Source organism: Micromys minutus (genome assembly GCF_963924665.1).
Source record: "Micromys minutus genome assembly, chromosome: 29".
Taxonomy (NCBI): Eukaryota; Metazoa; Chordata; class Mammalia; order Rodentia; family Muridae; genus Micromys; species Micromys minutus.
Window position 1 is genome coordinate 25,886,918 of NC_137964.1, and position 16,977 is coordinate 25,903,894.

The 16,977-nt window shown below is 40.9% G+C and overlaps 1 protein-coding gene across 2 annotated transcripts in view; it reads left to right on the top strand.

Moving 5' to 3' along the window:
* Positions 1-845: 845 nt before the first annotated feature.
* Positions 846-16,977, top strand: part of ATP2A2 (ATPase sarcoplasmic/endoplasmic reticulum Ca2+ transporting 2) — a 45,275-nt gene continuing 29,143 nt past the window's right edge. Inside the window, exons 1-5 of one of the 2 annotated variants that reach the window (XM_080940818.1) lie at positions 846-1,475; positions 2,011-2,028; positions 2,129-2,211; positions 10,895-10,999; positions 13,584-13,722. In XM_080940818.1, the coding sequence (XP_080796944.1) occupies positions 1,358-1,475; positions 2,011-2,028; positions 2,129-2,211; positions 10,895-10,999; positions 13,584-13,722 (463 nt within the window). In that variant the 5' untranslated portion in view covers positions 846-1,357. The remainder of the gene's footprint in view (positions 1,476-2,010; positions 2,029-2,128; positions 2,212-10,894; positions 11,000-13,583; positions 13,723-16,977) is intronic. The other variant, XM_080940819.1, reaches the window with a different exon arrangement.

Here is a 16,977-nt window from a genome sequence, read left to right on the forward strand (position 1 = left end):
TAAAGCAGCCTTCATTTTGAAGCCAAAGCCAAGCTACCTAGCATAGGCGTAGCTGCTACAGCATAACCTGTGACTTCTATGCAGACGTGTGTCAAAGGCTGTGTGAGCTACTAAAAACGAAATAAAACTTCCTCCTTCCTCCCCCAAGAGTGGGATTCCCTGTCGGGGCACAGAACCCACAGGGGAAGGAAGGTCTGGTGTTGGCGTGCGATGGAGATGGGGCTTTCTGTTGGGGGTGTGGAATGCGGTGTTCCCGAGGCGACAGATGAGCGCTTTTGGCTGTGTGGGAAGGGAACTGCGGAATTCCTCCCCTCGATTGCTGAGGGGGGCTCTGAAGAAGACATTAGGATGCAGAGCACGGCTCGCGCAGTCCAGGGCGCGGAGGCAAGCCAAGGACACCACTCGGTGCGCGCCTCAGCCCCCGGCGTTCCCGCGTCTCCCTGCCACCGCGCTGCCCCAGGCAGTCCCCCTCAGCGGCGGGACAACCAGCATAAAAAAGCGCCCACCCGTGAGCTCCGCGCTCTTCTCTTGCGCGCGTACTAAACGGGAAAGACACGACCTCGGAAGGTCGGGCTCGCCCTCCGCCCGCCCCGGCCGCAGCAAGCACAGCGCGGACGCGGAGGCGGCCTGCGCGCGCACATGCGCGCGGCCTCGATCCGGGTTACTGGGGGCGGCGCGCGGGAGGAGGCGGGGCCTGCCGGCGGCGTGGGCGCGCAGCGCGCGCGCGGGAGGGCGCCGGGGGAGGGGGCGGGGCTGCGCCGCCCGCGCCGCGCTGGGCTCTCTCGGCCAATGAGCGGCGTCCACATGCCGCGGCGGCGGCGAGAGGGGAGGCAGCGGCGGATAAATGCTATTAGAGCAGCCTCCGCGGAGCCGTCCCCGACGCCACCTCCCGTCTCCTCCGCCGCAGTTTCCTCTGCCGCTGTCGGGGGTGCAGAGCTGAGGGGCTCGGGCAGGCGCGCCGCGCAGCTCCTCTCCCGTCGCCTGCCTCACTGTCCTCCGCGCCGAGGGCTCGGCCGGGCGCCCCTCCTCAGGCGTGCGGGGTCTCCTCAGCGCAGCGCCGCGGCCTGTGCTGCCTGCGGCCGGCTGGTAGACACTCGCGGCGGAGCGGGAGGCTCGCAGCCCCTCGGACGGGCTCGGCGAGGCCCGGCCGCGTGCGGCGGTTTCTGGGGGTGGGGGCTCGGGTGATTCAGCGCTCGGTCAGGCGGAAGCGGCCGCCGCCGCGGAGGAAGAAAAAAGAAGAGGGGACAGCTGTCCGTGCCCGGGCGCCCGCGGTGGCACGAGCCCGCGGCCCGAGTGCGAGGCGGAGGCGAGGAGGCCGCGGGGACGCGAGGCGAGGCCGGCCGGGGCCCCCGCAGCCATGGAGAACGCTCACACAAAGACCGTGGAGGAGGTACTGGGCCACTTCGGTGTCAACGAGAGCACGGGGCTGAGCCTGGAGCAGGTCAAGAAGCTCAAGGAGAGATGGGGCTCCAACGGTAGGTGCGGGGCGCCGGGGCTGCAGCGGCGCGGCGCGGGCCCGAGCGCCAAGGAAGATGGCTGACCCGGCTCCACCTCGTGGGGCTCGGCTCGGCTCGGCGCCCGACGGCTGCGAGAGGCCGGGCGGTCCGCGCGCGGGTCCGGGCCATCGCTGACCTCTAGGGGTCTCGAACCGGTGACCTTCTGGCGCTCAGCAAGCCAAGGTGGGAGGGAGGGAGGAGGCTCCTCCTGCGGCTGGGCTGAGTTCCCCGCGGATTTATGAGGCGTCGGTGTTGAGAAACCCTCCGACCATTTCTTGTACTCCCCAAAGTTGCACATCTGGCAGAAGTGATGACCCAAGCTGAAATGACTGCATGGTCATTTCTCGGGGTATCAAAGTGGAGAGAGATCGTTGAACGTTCTTATCCCTATATCTGCCTATCAGACAACGATGGTGGTGAATTTAGCAGTTTTTATAGAAGAGCTAATAAAATGTCTTCATTTTTTTTTCCGTTTTCCTCCTGACACGTTGCCTGTCGAATTTCGGCATTCTAGAATTACCGGCTGAAGAAGGTAAATACATATTAACATGTTATTTTAGAGAGATGATGTGTGTGCAGACGCCAACTGATTGATGTTGGACAATGAAACTTTTTTTTTTCTTTTCTAACAGGAAAAACCTTGCTGGAACTTGTGATTGAGCAGTTTGAAGACTTACTAGTTAGAATTTTATTGCTGGCAGCATGTATATCTTTCGTAAGTATTTTTTAAAAATTATTTTATCTCCCCTAAGAGTTGAAAGTATTTCGTTGGTACACCAGAAAATAAATAATGGCCACTGAGTTTCCGTGTTTAAAAATAATAAAACAAAATAATCCAAGAATTAGAGGAAAAGATGCTAGAAGCTGTTTTGATAAGGTAATACATGCTTTTACAGCACAGTGAGAAATGGTCCCTGACTGCAGGGTCTCTGAAATTCTTTTGCCCTACCAGTTTTTAGTATCAGGAAGTTTCTCATTGCAAGGCCTTTTCATTGGGGTTCTTCCATTTGCTATCATGTAAGATCACACTAAGATGGTGTTGGGCACTTTGTAAGTAGAGCGTACAAAAGGAATATTCCAGTTCTGCCTTCCTGGTAGTGGCAAGGTGACAGTTGTTCCTGACAGTGACAAGAATGATGACGGCAGTGATGGCACCACTGTTGACCAAATTTGGTCACTGACCTTTAGGGTGGCATCTAACCTGGACCCCTGTCTTGAGTTATTCCTAGACTGAGAGAACAAAGTTCAGTAGTCTTGGTTTTAAATATTAAAGAGGGAATGAAGGCAGAGGTGGGGTTTTTTGTTTCTTTTTCTTTCTTGTTCTGTATGTGCTTGAGCCAGTGTGGTTGCTAAGAAACTAGTGAAATGCAGAGAAAAACTAAGAAAGGTGGCATTTTACTACCAGCATTTTTTCCTCTGGGTAGTGGACTTTATAGTTTTTTTTTTTAAATGGTGATAGTGGTATCCAAATGTTCTTAATCTTCATAACACACACAAAACTTCGTCCTTAGAACATTGTATTCTTATACTGTGACAGGAAGTGAAAATCATACAGTACTTGTATTAGGTTTCACAAAACTGGTAACTGTATAGTTTCAATTATGAAATCACACGTGAGTCTGACCCAGAGGTTCTGTGATCATGGCCTCTATGAAAACATTAGCATAGAGATTGCTTAGAGAACTTACTGAGCTCAGGTAAAGGGAAGATTAATTTTTAGTTATTTTTAAAATAAATATTGGCAGCAAAGGTGACCTTTAGGAATGATTGTGTACATGAATTTTGTCCTGAAACCTCAGTTTGTCCTGTTATCTAAGTGTTGTGAGGCCACTGAAAGTTCAGCTATTAAGACTCTTACGTGTGATTTTCACTGAATAAAATTTAGACTCCAATAGCAAGTTATTACTCTGTACTTCTTACATATGTCTTTTTGTGGTTAATTTTTTAAAAAATATAATTTTTAAATGGTTGATTCATTTGTAAATAAGATAAATGAAGCTGATTATAGTTTGAGCATGTTGCCATGTGCTACACTAAATTATATACTTGGGGGTTGTTTAAGGTTTGTATTTATGCAGGCTACATAATTCTGGAAGTCTGCTTTGGCAGTTAAATGTTGGCATTCACTAAGGCCATCAAGGACATAGAATTAGAAATTAACTAGCTTGGTAGATACAAGCTGTAGGCAAAATGCATCCTCGCTGGTTTCTTTCGTATTGTTATTTGAAGCAGCCTTAGAAATGTGCCTCTTTCTAGTGAACAAGTTACTTGCTATTGGATTTCAGAGGGTTTCAAATTCTGAGTAGACATTTTGACTTTTTATCAAGCAGAATTAATGATTATATATACATTTTACATTGGAGTAATTAGGAATTTATTACTTCTAATCATTTTCAAATTTTAAGTGTTTTGACTTTTTTTGTAATAGTAGACATTGCCTGTTAGTACTGTGTTGGTAGATATGAGTTCATTTTCAGTAATTACTTGGAATTCTTGCTCAGGAAATGAACTGTTACATTTTTGTGATATGAGTTGTTAAATGGCTAAAGAATAAGTGTTTAGGAAGTGCTTTTAATAGAATTCACTAATTTGCTTTAGTTTATTTGATCAAGGTTGTGGGTAGATGAAGATACTCTTGAGGCTGCTCTAAATTCTGTATCAGCTCTTGACCTTTAGTGTCCATGCTTACGTCTATATTAAAGCCTTTAAAAATAAACTTCAAGGTTGCTTTATTTCAAAAGAAAAAGTTCAGGAAGCTGAGGCATCAGTACAGCCTGGGCTAGAATGAGACTATCTTAAAAGATGGGAAAAATGAAAAATTGTGCTCTAGAAGATGGGTTTTGTTTGTGTTCTTTATTGAGGGTTGATGGTACTACATGGTACTTGATCTGTTCTTTCCTTTTTTTAAATTCTGTTACTGCCCATGTGTGTGCGTGCATACACACAATGATGGATGGGTATGCTTGCGTGTGTGTGTGTGTGTGTGTGTGTGTGTGTGTGTGTGTGTGTCTGTCTGTGTGTGTCTGTGTGTCTGTGTGTGCATGCAATGAATGAGTTTACTTGTTCGGGTATGTGGGTGTGCTTGTGTGTGAATGTGTGTGCAGAGGCCAGAAGTTGACATCAGGTGCCTTGCTTAATAATTCTCCTCACCTTATATACAGAGGCAGGGTTGCTGGATTAAACCCAGAGCTTACTGATTCAGCTAGTTTAGTAGCCAGCCTGCCTCTGCCTCTTGAATGCTGCAATTACAGCCAGGCTATCATGGCTTGCTGGCCTTTATGTGAATACCTGAGGTCTAAGCTCCAGGCCTTAAACTTATATTGTAAACACAGCCTGCCTAGTCAATTTTCAGTCCTTTTTGTTTTGTTTTTGTTTTTTGAGACAGGGTTTCTCTGTGTAGTCTTGGCTGTCCTTGAACTCACTCTGTAGACCAGGCTTACTGCCTGTGCTTCCCAAGTGCTGGGATTAAAGGCATGCGCCACCAGCATCTTAATATATCTTAGACTGGTCTCAAGCTCACTGTGTACAGCCTAGTCTTACTTGATCCTCTTGCCTCGCTTAGCCTCTTAGAAGTCAGGATTATAGCTTTGTGCCACCAAATTCAGCTTATTTTCATAGCTTCCAAATAAGAGCACTGAGTTATTTGTGGTAGTCAGTATATTCTTGCTGGCATAAAAGGAAAATCACAGTTGAATAGTCAGGTTCTTTTGTAGAAGTGAACAGGCAGTTCTCATAAATCATCAGATTCTCCTCAGGTTAAAAAGATATTAATGATTTATTTCAATTATCAGATTAGTAAACTGTTAACTACAGTTAATGTTTTGCTCTGGCTTAAAAAAAAAAAGCTGCATTAATGTTTTACACTTGTGGCCCATGGGGACATTTTAATTTTTAGTATCCACCAAAATTGTTTCTTTTAAAAAGGTCAATTCAAACATAGTAGTGTGTGCCTATAATTTTAATTAGTCTTTAGTAGCTAAGTAGGTGGGTTAAGAGTTCAAGGCAATCCTTGGGTATACAGTGAGTTTGAGGTTAGCCTGCAGTATATAAGACTGTCTCTGCAAAATGCATCTCCTTTTTCACATGGGTTAATTTGGAACCATTCATTATTTTTGTCTCATTTGGGTTTCCATTCTCTTAGGTTAGTAACCTTAAGTATTCTGCATATGGTTGCCTAATTGGAAAGCCTGCTCACTCTTCCCCTCCCCCAATTGAACACCTGACATACACACTAGGGATAATGGGGAACATGGGGTCTGTTGTCTTGAAGGGTACTTTTGAGAAAGTAAAGCAAAGGGGCTGTGACAAAGAAGTTGGCTATAGGGGAGAGAAATGCAGGCTTTTAGTGGGTGGTTGTGTAACCTTCAAGATCTGAAGGAGAGGCAAGTGTCTTTAGGGCTATGTTGGCATTAGCTGATCGGTCTAGACAGTAGTGGTACCAATGATGAAAATCTACGTATGTTTCTTTACTTGTTGCCCAAATTCCTATTTTACACTACTTAGATTCTAAAATACTCTTGTTATTGTTGAGATAGGATCTGTCTTTGTAATTCTGACTATCCTGGAGTCCAAGACTATAAAGACTATGCTGGCCCTGAACTCGAGAAATCCTCTTACCACTACTGGGTTGTATGTATCTTCAGAATCTTACATATAGAAATGAATTTGTTTCTAGGTTTTTGAGACATTGATGGAATATGCTATCTAGTTTTATTTGCTGGTTTCAATGATCTTCAGGAAACGTTTGTGCATTTTATGGTAATTGAAATTTTAAATTTTTCTTAAAATATTTTAAAAGTGGTTTGAAGAGGAAACATTAATGATTTTCCTCACTTTCCCTACTATAGGGATATACTCCAAGGACTTTGGTCCTCTGGGATCACAGGTGTGTATGGTCATGCTTAGCTTTTTGAAGTGTACAGAAGAAAATGAATTCTAATTCATGTTAGGGCTTTTGGTTTTGTTGTTTTGACTGAAGGGATTTTTGAATGTCACCCAAGATACTTAGCAAATCATTTATTGATAAATCTTCTGTGGTGTTTTTGTAAAGTTTTTAATTTCCATGTCTTTTTTTTTTTTTTTTTTGAGACAAGTTGTCTCTGTATAACAGCCCTGGCTGTTCTGGAACTCACTCTGTAGAACAAGCTGGTCTTAAACTTACAAGATCTGCCTGCTCTGCCTCCTAAGAGCTAGGGTTAAAGGTGCACCACTATGCCTGCCTTCTTACAACATTTTTAATATAAATTTTATTTACTGATTCAAAGTTACAGTACAAGTTTCCTAAGGTATAAGAAAAAAGTGCTTTTGATCTTTCTTACCCTCAGCATATGATGCTGCCATTTAACCTGAGTCCCTCCCTCACCTGATATGCAATTATTCTCCCACTAAATTATACTTCAGCTTCTGTGCTTTCTGGGTGGTCTTGAGAGTACAGCCTTAATTGAGTGTGGTGATACACAATTTTAATGCCAACACTTAGGGGGTAGAGGTGGTGGAATGGGTTTGTGGGAGTTCAAGGCCAACCTGGTCTATATAGGGAGCTCCTGGCCAGTCAGCCAAAGATATATAGACTCTTGTCTTGGGAAAAATAAGAAAGGGGAAATAAAAAAAAGCTCAGTCCACAATCCTGTCATACTATGACAACCCTCTTTCCCATGTATATAGCAGAACATGGCCCTTTTTGTATTAGAACAAAATTTGCTTTGTTCATTATTCTTATTAGAATTAGTAGTGCCAGGTAAAGTGTGACATGCACATAATACCAGTGTTGAGAAAGCTAATGTAGGAAGACTAATTCAAGTTAGAGGTCAGCCTGTCCAACAAAAACAGGGTAGTTAGGGGGTCTGGAGAGATGGCCTAGTGGTTAAGAGTACTTGCTACACTTATAGAACCTTCTTTAGGTGGTTCAAGCCATCTGTATTTCCAGTTCTGGGTGGTCTGACACCTTTGGGTTCCATAGATACCAGCACATATGATGTGCATATACATGTTCTCAGGCGCACACACACAAAAATGTATGGACATTAGTAGTGCCATAGTGTCAGGCCATTTCTTGTGATTTTGGATGGAATCCCAGACCCTCACATCTTCAAGGAAAGTGCACTACCACTGAGATAAACATTAATCCAGAGACTGATCTGTAAATTAATGTCAGTAGCAAGATCTCTGTCCTATACTGCTTCAGCTTAAAATGTGCTTAGTGACTTGGGATAGAACTGGCAAGTTTGAACCTTTGAATTTACTGCGGGGAGAAGGCACTGTCATTGTAACAACATAGTTTGGAGGGAAGAAGAAACTTTTTGTCTAAAACTACTGTTCCTCCTTTTCTTTCGGGTAGAGTGTTGGCTGCCTTTTACTCAGAGGCTAACCTAGCCTTTGCATTTAACTCTCTGAGCTCTTGTGTCATTGTTTCCTCACTTGTCTGGTATCACATAATGAGCATCATGAATGCACCAGAGCATCTTCTGAGCCCCTAGGGATGCAGCTGTAGACAAAGTCCTTAATGTCCAATCTAGACTCAAAGATTATTATAGACATCTTTCCTTTTTTGTGTAAATCTATTTTGTTTAACTTAGGAAAACCCATAATTATAACTAAACTGACCAAACCGTAAGAGAGCATCTGTCTGGTTTTTCTTATACCTCCTCCCCATCAGTCATTTGTCAGGACCGGTTGCTCGTGATTTCTTATCTATAGAGCATACTGTAGACACTGAAAAACACATTCTGAAAATAGATTTGTTTATCAGTTAAATGTGATTGATCTTCAATTTGAGGTGTAGGATTTGAGTTTCTGGGTTATTATTTTACAGTAGACTTTTTATCTTTAAGAACTTTTTAGATTATGTATAAGTTTGACTGTATGTCACGTTGTGGGCCCTCTGGAGGCAGGAAGAGGATCCCTATCTCCTAAAGCTGGAGTTACTGGCATTATGGGCTGAATTGGAGTCCTGGAAGAACAGCAAGGGGCTCTGAACCACTGAGCTGTCTCTTCAACCTCAGTTTTGTTTTTGTTTTTTTATTCCCTCAACCCTTGTACTGGATGTAGACTGACCCTAGGGCCTGGCATATATTAAGCAAGGTCTCTAGCCACTGAACTTCCTTGCCAGCTCTGAGTGGATGGTCCTTAAACTTTAAATAGGTTTGGGTGCCATTCTTAGTAGATTTGGCCACTAGTTTCTCACCCAACAATTACTGGTATCTGTAGACCGTTCAAGTGTGGGTAGCCTATGCTTTCTATTCAACAGGACACAAGGAAGGCAAATTTAGTGCACCGGTTAAATTAGGATTCTTGAGTTTGATAAATATTAGTCGTGAGAATAATTACATCTCTTGACTACTAAAGGTTTGTGTTACTCCAGCAATTCTGACACTGCTCACCCTTTCCTTTGAGCCAGCTGTTAAGGGATGGTGCCCTGAGTTGTCCCCAGCATTGGCTGCCAAGAAGGAAATTCATACCCACTTTAACAAGGTGTGAAGCTTATCTTAGAGTCACTAATGCCTCACTGACCTTTTGGAAAAGGCCCTAGTCACTCGTGAAGTTGAGCAATTTTTCTTCTTTAAGAGCTAATTAAATTTCTTATTCTGATATGTTCTCCTTGGCAAATGTTTGGAAGGCTGTATCAGCAGCTGTGATCCTGCATCTATCAACATTTATAACTTCCTAGAGAAGTTTTCATTTTGGCAGAGATCCTGGCCTTAATACTGGGAATGCCTTGTTGAAAGCTTGCAGTAGTTTATCGCATTCATTCTGGTTTCCTCCGGCCCTACTTGTCAATGATAATTGACATGTGTCAGAGCCTGTATACTTTTTCTTTGGTTTTTCTTTGATACAATTCTTTGCTAGTTCAATGTTATTTCTCTTTAGAGTTTCATATTGTCTTAATTACCTCTTGTGCTATTTGTGAGGTTTTTTTTGTTTTGTTTTTTTAAAAAACCCCATTGAGAATAAATGCTATATAGACTCATTATTTCAACTTTATTAATTTTACTTATAGCACAGGGTTATATATATATATATATATATATATATATATATATATATATATATATATATATATATATATACATACATACATACATACATACATACATATGTTTACACACACATTATGTTTGCTTGTTTGGAGATGGTCTCTTTATTATGTCCTGGAACTTGCCTTATAGACCAGGCTGGCCTGGAACTCAGAAACAGCAGCCACTAGCTCCTGAGATCTAGGATTAAATGTGATTGGAGGGGGGTTGTGTGTACACAGAGGTCACATAACTTACGGAGTTGGTTCTCTCCTCCCACTTCTATGTGGGTTCCAGAGATTGAATTCAGGTTGTCAAGCTTGTAGAATAAGTGTCTTTACCTGATCAGCCATCTTGCTAGCTCCTAGATAATCTTGTAAAGAAAGGGTCTTTATTGTGAAATGTGCTCATTTTAAGCAATATAACCTCCCACTGCCACAGGCAAAGCAAAGCCCTCCTCCCAGATTCAGTCATTCATGTTGGCAGGTTTCTGATAAAATTGCCACTGACATTTATCAGGTTCTGGCCCTGGAAAATGGAAGGGAGCTTATGTGCATATGTGACATGGACATTGTCGTATGGAGGTCAGAGGACAACTTTCAGGAGTCAGTTGTCAAATCCTTCCATTGTGAGTTTGAGAATTGAATTCAGATCATCAAACTTGCACAGCAGGTCCTTTTACCCACTCATCCTGGTTAACTTTTAACTCAGATCAGTGATTCTAACCTGTGGTCCTGACTCTCGTGGGGGCTCGGGAGGGGGTGAATGAGACCATCAGAAAACACAGTTATTTACATTATAATTCATAACAGAAGCAAAATTATAGTTATGAAGTAGCAATGAAAAGAATGCTATGGTTGGTGGTCACCAGAGCATAAGGAACTGTATTAAAGGATCGAATTGGGAGAACCACTGCCTTAGATGTTCTTAACTTAATTAACTCACGATGTCCTCTGGATAAGCAACCGGTGTTCTTAACCTGAGTCATATTCAGTGTTGGTATAGGTGTTTACCTGTTCACATTTTACTGTAATAAAATCAGGATTTTAAAGTTTTATTTATTTAAAATATTTACCTATGAAGTGAGTGAGATTCATTCTTTCCACAAAAAAAAAAAAAACCCTACTATTTGTGTTCTGAAATGCCATTTTTTAAAAAAACAAAACTTTTAGGAGTTGTTAAGAAGTTAAATAATCTTAACTCAGGTAAGAAAAGGATATAAACCAATTGTTTCTGTTACTACATTTTGCCTTATTTTTACGATGTAAGAACAAGGGATTTTTATTTTCTGTATAATAACTTCCATATTGTGAACTTCTTTTATTATGAAAGTAGCGTAATCTAAAAGCACATAAGCAGGTCTAATATGTGCCATCTTTCTTTTAGGTTTTGGCTTGGTTTGAAGAAGGTGAAGAAACGATTACAGCCTTTGTAGAGCCTTTTGTAATTCTGCTTATATTGGTAGCCAATGCAATTGTGGGTGTGTGGCAGGTAAGCAAAAACATTTCTGCAGCAGCATTAAGTGTTACATTGTAGTAATCTGGTCATTTTTCTAAACATTAGCTTTTTTTTCTTTTAAAATTTATTTTATGTATGTGAGTACACTATAGCTGTCCTCAGACATACCAGGAGAGAGCATCAGATCTATTACAGATGGTTGTGAGCCACCAGGTGGCTGCAGGGAATTGAACTCAGGACCTCTGGAAGAGCAGTTAGTGCTCTTAACCACTGAGCTATCTCTCCAGCTCCATCGTTTTTTTTTTTTTTTTTTTTTTTTTATTTAAAAAAGACAAGGTCTATTTACATAGCCCTGGAACTATATAGACCCAGGTGGTCTGAAACTCACAAAGAGTCCAGGTGTGGTGATTCAGGCCTTTAATCCCACACAGTACTTGGGAAGCAGAGGCTGGTGATCTTTGTGAGTTCAAGGCCAGCTTGGCCTTAAAGAACAAATTCCAGGACAGCCAGAGCTACATGGAGAAACCCTGTCTCGAGACCGGGAGTAGAGAACTGAAGGTAAAAGAAAACAGGAATGAATATGGATGAGAAGCTGGGTGTAGTAGATCTGACCTTGTAGTAGATCTGAAGAGCTGGAGGCAGGATCTTTTGAGACTTGACTGGGCAACAGTAGGAATACCCCATTTTCAAAACAAAGTTGGTAATAGAAAGCTTCAGAAAACCAAAGAATATGAGGAATAATCTGCCTTTATATTTCATGATGATTTTTGAAGATAAACTTATTGAAAATGACTGTTTTCCCCCTTAGATTGCAGAATAGGGAGGAGGGTATAAGAATTCTTAAAACCTAAATTGCTTTCAATTTCTCTCCATTGCACAGGCGTTGTCTGCACATAGGCTGAAAGCTTATTTACTATAGAACAGAAATTGTATTCTTGAAAATTGCACTACAGAGATCTACCTCAAAAAATGCCAATGTTTTCCCTAGAGTTTGACAAGGAACGCTAATGTTTCAAATTCCTTTTTGTTTTTTTATTAAACAAATTTATTTTAAAAAACAGATAAATGTACAAATTTTAAAAGAATTTTTGCATAAAACTATATGAATATATTTTTTGACAGTACTTGATTTTTTTTAAAGGTTTGATAGAATGTATTGAAAACTTACTAGTTACAATTAGCATAAAATACATATAAAACAAAACGTAACATGGAAATAGTCAAAAAATTTTTGGTGCGTAAAGATTAAACATGATTTTTAAATAACAAGGTTTGCCACCAGGCTGCATTCTTAGCTCTTAAATTATTAATGATTTAAGGTCTATCAAATTCACTTTCAAGTTGGGCTTTTCCCCTTTCAGGTTTATGGTGTTCTTACTTTTAGAAGTGAAGTAGAATACTTGACATTCTTTGGTTGACTTTAAAAAAAAATTTATGTATTTTTGGTAACAGCATTTTAGCCCAGGTTAGCTGCAAACTCAAGAAAGACCATTCTGTGTCAGCCTTCCAGGTATTTGGGATTACAGGGGGAGCACTGGACCACTTGCATTGCCCTCAAGCATACTTCACAAACATCCTGGGGTGGGTGACTTGTTTGTATCACCAGCTCTCAGGAGGTGCAGGCAGAGAGAGCAGTTTGCTGGCCTTTGTTATTAAAACAAACAAACCCATCCCCTTTCCTCACATGTTATAAATTTTGAGGTAGGATGGTGGCCAGGCAGGCGTACCTGTTTCATGAGACTCAGTTTCTAAGAATTTTTTTTCTTTGTTGTCGTTGGTGGTGTAGTCTTGGATGTTTTGAAATTCACTCTGTAGACCAGACTGTCTTGAACTCTGATATGTTGTGTTGTTTTTGAGGAAGTAGCTCATAATGTAGCCCAGGATGGCCTCCAATCCCCAGTTTTCTTGCCTCAGTCTCCAAACTGCTAGGATTACAGGTGTGCATTACCACATCATATTTATTTGTTTGTTTATTTATTTGTATAAGTACACTGTAGCTGTCTTCAGACCCACCTGGAGAGGGCATCGGGTCTCATTACAGATGGTTGTGAGCCACCATGTGGTTGCTGGGATTTGAACTCAGGACCTCTGGAAGAGCAGTCTGCACTCTTAACTACTGAACCATCTCTCTAGCCCATATTTATTTTTGAGACAGGGTCTTACTAGGTAATTCTGTCAGGCCTAGAACTCACAGAACTGATTGCCTATGCCTCCTGTGCTCATTAAATTAAAGGTATGTATCACCTTGTTTGGCCTAGCCTTTTACTGTATAAGTTTGTAAATGTTTGTATTAAAATGCCGATTATTGGGGCTGGAGAGATGGCTCATTGGTTAAGAGCACTAACTGTTCATCCAGAGGTCCTGAGTTCTATTCCCAGCAACTGCATGGTGGCTCACAACCATCTGTACTGAGATTTGATTCCCTCTTGGTGTCTCTGAAGTCTGAGCACTCATATAAAATAAATAAATGTTTTTAAAAAACCAGAATGCCAATTGTTTAGCACAGATGTCATTAATATGCTTTTTAATAGTAAGATTGTAAGTTTTAGTTTCTAATCTAGAAATACTTAAATACTATGGCAGGCTGGTTTATCATATTAGGTTTTTCTTTATACAGGAAAGAAATGCTGAAAATGCAATAGAAGCTCTTAAGGAATATGAACCTGAAATGGGCAAAGTATATCGACAGGACAGAAAAAGTGTGCAGCGAATTAAAGCTAAAGACATAGTTCCTGGGGATATAGTGGAAATTGCTGGTGAGTTGAGTTTGTTTTTATTTATTTTTAGATTCTATTTTTAAGGTTATTTTTTTCAGGGTTCAGAATTATATTTAGCTTTTTGTGTTTAAAGATTTTTTTGTTTTGTTTTTTAATTTTATGCATATGGGTGATTTGCCTGCTCAGGACTGCCTGTGCACTGCGTGTGTGCCTGGTGCCTGTGGAGTCCAAAAGAGGGCATTGGATTCCTAGGAACTGGAGTGAGTCGACATGTGGGTGCTGACTAGCCATCTCTCTAGCCCTGTTTTTGTTTTGTTCTGGTTTTCCATAATTAAATTTTTTAACAAGTGGGTCTCTAATTCTCGTGCCTTCTCCCTCCCACCTTCCTACTCTATCCCCCCTCCTCCATTTTATTTGTTCATTTTTCATGTGCTTGGTCTGCATGTTTGTCTTTGTGAGGGAGTTGGATCCACTGCAACTTTTAGTTACAAACATTGTGAGCTGCTATGCAGGTGCTGGGAATTGAACCCTGGTTCTAGAATAGCAACCAGTGCCCTGAACCACTGAGTCATCTCTCTAGCCCCCTGTTGGTTTTTTGTTTTGGAGTTTTTTTTGTTGTTTTGCTGCTGTTTGTTTCATTTGTTTTTGGAGACAGGGTTTTGATGTAGACCAAACTGGCCTTGAATTCAGATATCTATCTACCTGCCTCTGCCTCCTGAGTGTTGGGATTAAAGGTATTTTTAGTATTTAAAAAAAAAAAAAGGCAAGCTAAATACTCAAAAACCTAAGTTGAATATTCAAAAAAAATAAAAAAGATGAACTTTAAGATTTGAATAAATATAGTCAGTAGTCATTCCCTACATTGAAGGCTGTTTGTCTGACCTGTTTCTGAATCTTTCCTGGCAGTGCTAACACCTGCTTGGTGGCCACTTTTGCACGTGCATTGTGGAAAGCTTGGCCAGTGCTTTGGCCTTGTGCAATGTGCTTGCTTCTTGGATCTTGATCATTCTAAGAGATGTAGAACAGAGATTACGACTTTTTACATAGATATACTTTTTAAACCTCTTGTACTCCTTTATTTCTAGGCATGTCCTAAGCATCCTGTAATGTTGACCAAAGCATGTAATCATACGTATGGGGTAGATGCAGCTAATAAACATTTATCATTTGCTCTGCAGGACAGATCACAAATGTGTTCAGGAATAGGCACTTAAGTGAGTGGATGTTTTGACAATCATACAAATGTTTGGTTTATAGCCACCAGCCACTCCTGTTCACCTTCTATAGTTGAGGGAAATTAATCACTGTAGTTTCTAAAGTATATACATGATAAACATATAGTATGTACATAAGTTACATTTCAATTTGATGGTGGCTCAGGTCACTATTTTTTAGCATCTTAGTGATACATGGTTGACATGCCATACACCCTTCTCTTCCACATTACAAAGTTTTAGCCTGTTCAGAGTTCTGCAGCCACTGTTAGTTCCAGCTTTTCATCCATTCAGAGAAATTCATCTTTTGTAGCAACTGTTCCTTGTCTTTTTTCCACTATTCCCTAACAATAACTTGTTTGGATTTTTATGGGTTTACTTATACTAAGATGTTACACACAATATATGGTGCTTTTATATCTAGATATACATAGAAGTAAAAATAAGTTTTTTTAAAAAGAAAATGAAATTTTAATTATGAGCTAATAACTTTTGTAAGGAGGGTTTGTGTGAACATTACAGATGGCTTATGTAAACCTTTGAACTATCTACAACACATGGAGTCATGTGAAACTGACTTGGCAAAAAGTAAGACAACTGCTCTCATTCGCTGTTTCTTCACTATTAATACTAGGAAGATATTTCTGAAGTAAGGAAACAAAAAGTAGTTGAGCTGTATGTACTTCATCTTACAGTAAGGGAACTTCAGTGGTTTTACATTTTCTATATTAGTCTATATTACAAATGCAAATTGAGTGATAATAGCAAAAAAGTCTGAATTTAGAATTTGGCAGTGGCTTTGGTGTATTCAAGGGCACTGTTTTCATTACTGTTTTGGTAACAGGGCTGATGATAGCACAGAGCATAAATATGCTCCTGTCCTGGAGCATCCTGGAATGAGCTCTACTTTAAGGTTATTATGCAAGTGATAAAATGACACAATCTTAACAAAAAATTGCATTAAACCTTTCGTAAGAAATAGATTTTATATTTCCTAAAATGAAAACTAATTGCTCAGTAGTGGGGACTGCATGTTCCAGATTTATTCAGTAATAAAGAGGAATAATTCTTAAACCTGACTATTTAAAGAATTGTAATGAGATTTAGTAATATAAAGTTAGCTTCGTGTGAGGTAGCTCACACCTTTTCTTCTAGCACTTGGGAGGCAGAGGCAGGAGGAATCTCCTGAGGTTGAGGCTAGACTGACTGGTCTATATATTGAGTTCCAGGACAGACAGAGCTACATAGTGAGACTGTCTCAACCCCACCCCCACCCCCAAGCCACCTCCCTCTTGCCACACATACTTATATGTGACAAGGCAAGGTTATGGAATAGATAACCATAAGAAAACTAGCATCAACTTCCTCTGATTCACAAAGGACAGCGAAAATTCAACACTACAGAATTAGGCAGTTAAAGTGAATTGAATTTTTTAGAATAAAGCCTAGGTTAGTCATAAGTTCATGAATTATCCAAGTTGGGCCTTGAACCTCAGGTGCTGAAATACAGATATGTACTGCCATTCCTATCTCTATGCATAGATTCTAAGGAACTTTGTGAATCTAAAATACATCTAAATTGAATAGTTGTGACCATGAGGCTTGGTTGTTGGGTTTTTTTTTTTGTTTGTTTGTTTGTTTAGATTTGTTTCTTCAATTTCTTTTAGGAAGCTGTCAATGTTGTGCAGCCTAGCTTTGTATATTTAACAAACACCTAAGCCATGAGAGTAGAGAGCAGAGCTGGACATGGGATTTTAAGCTTTGGCCTTTTATAGGTCCTTACTGTAGCCCAGGCCAGGTTTGAATTCAAGATCCTCTGCCTGCCCCAGCCTCCTATATACTAGAATTACGTATGCGTGTGAGTATGCCAAATTGGCAGGCTTTGGGGAGTTTGGGGGGGGTGGTATAAAACCAGATGGTATTTTGAGCTTTGTGTCATTCATAGCAAAACCTTTTTTTTTTTTTCCTTTCTTAAATCACTTAAAAGGTGTAAAAATAACATGGAGGTTCATCTCTGTAATTCAAGCACTTAATTTACTACTAGTTTGGGGAGGGAGGGTTAATATTATTGTTCTTTGTT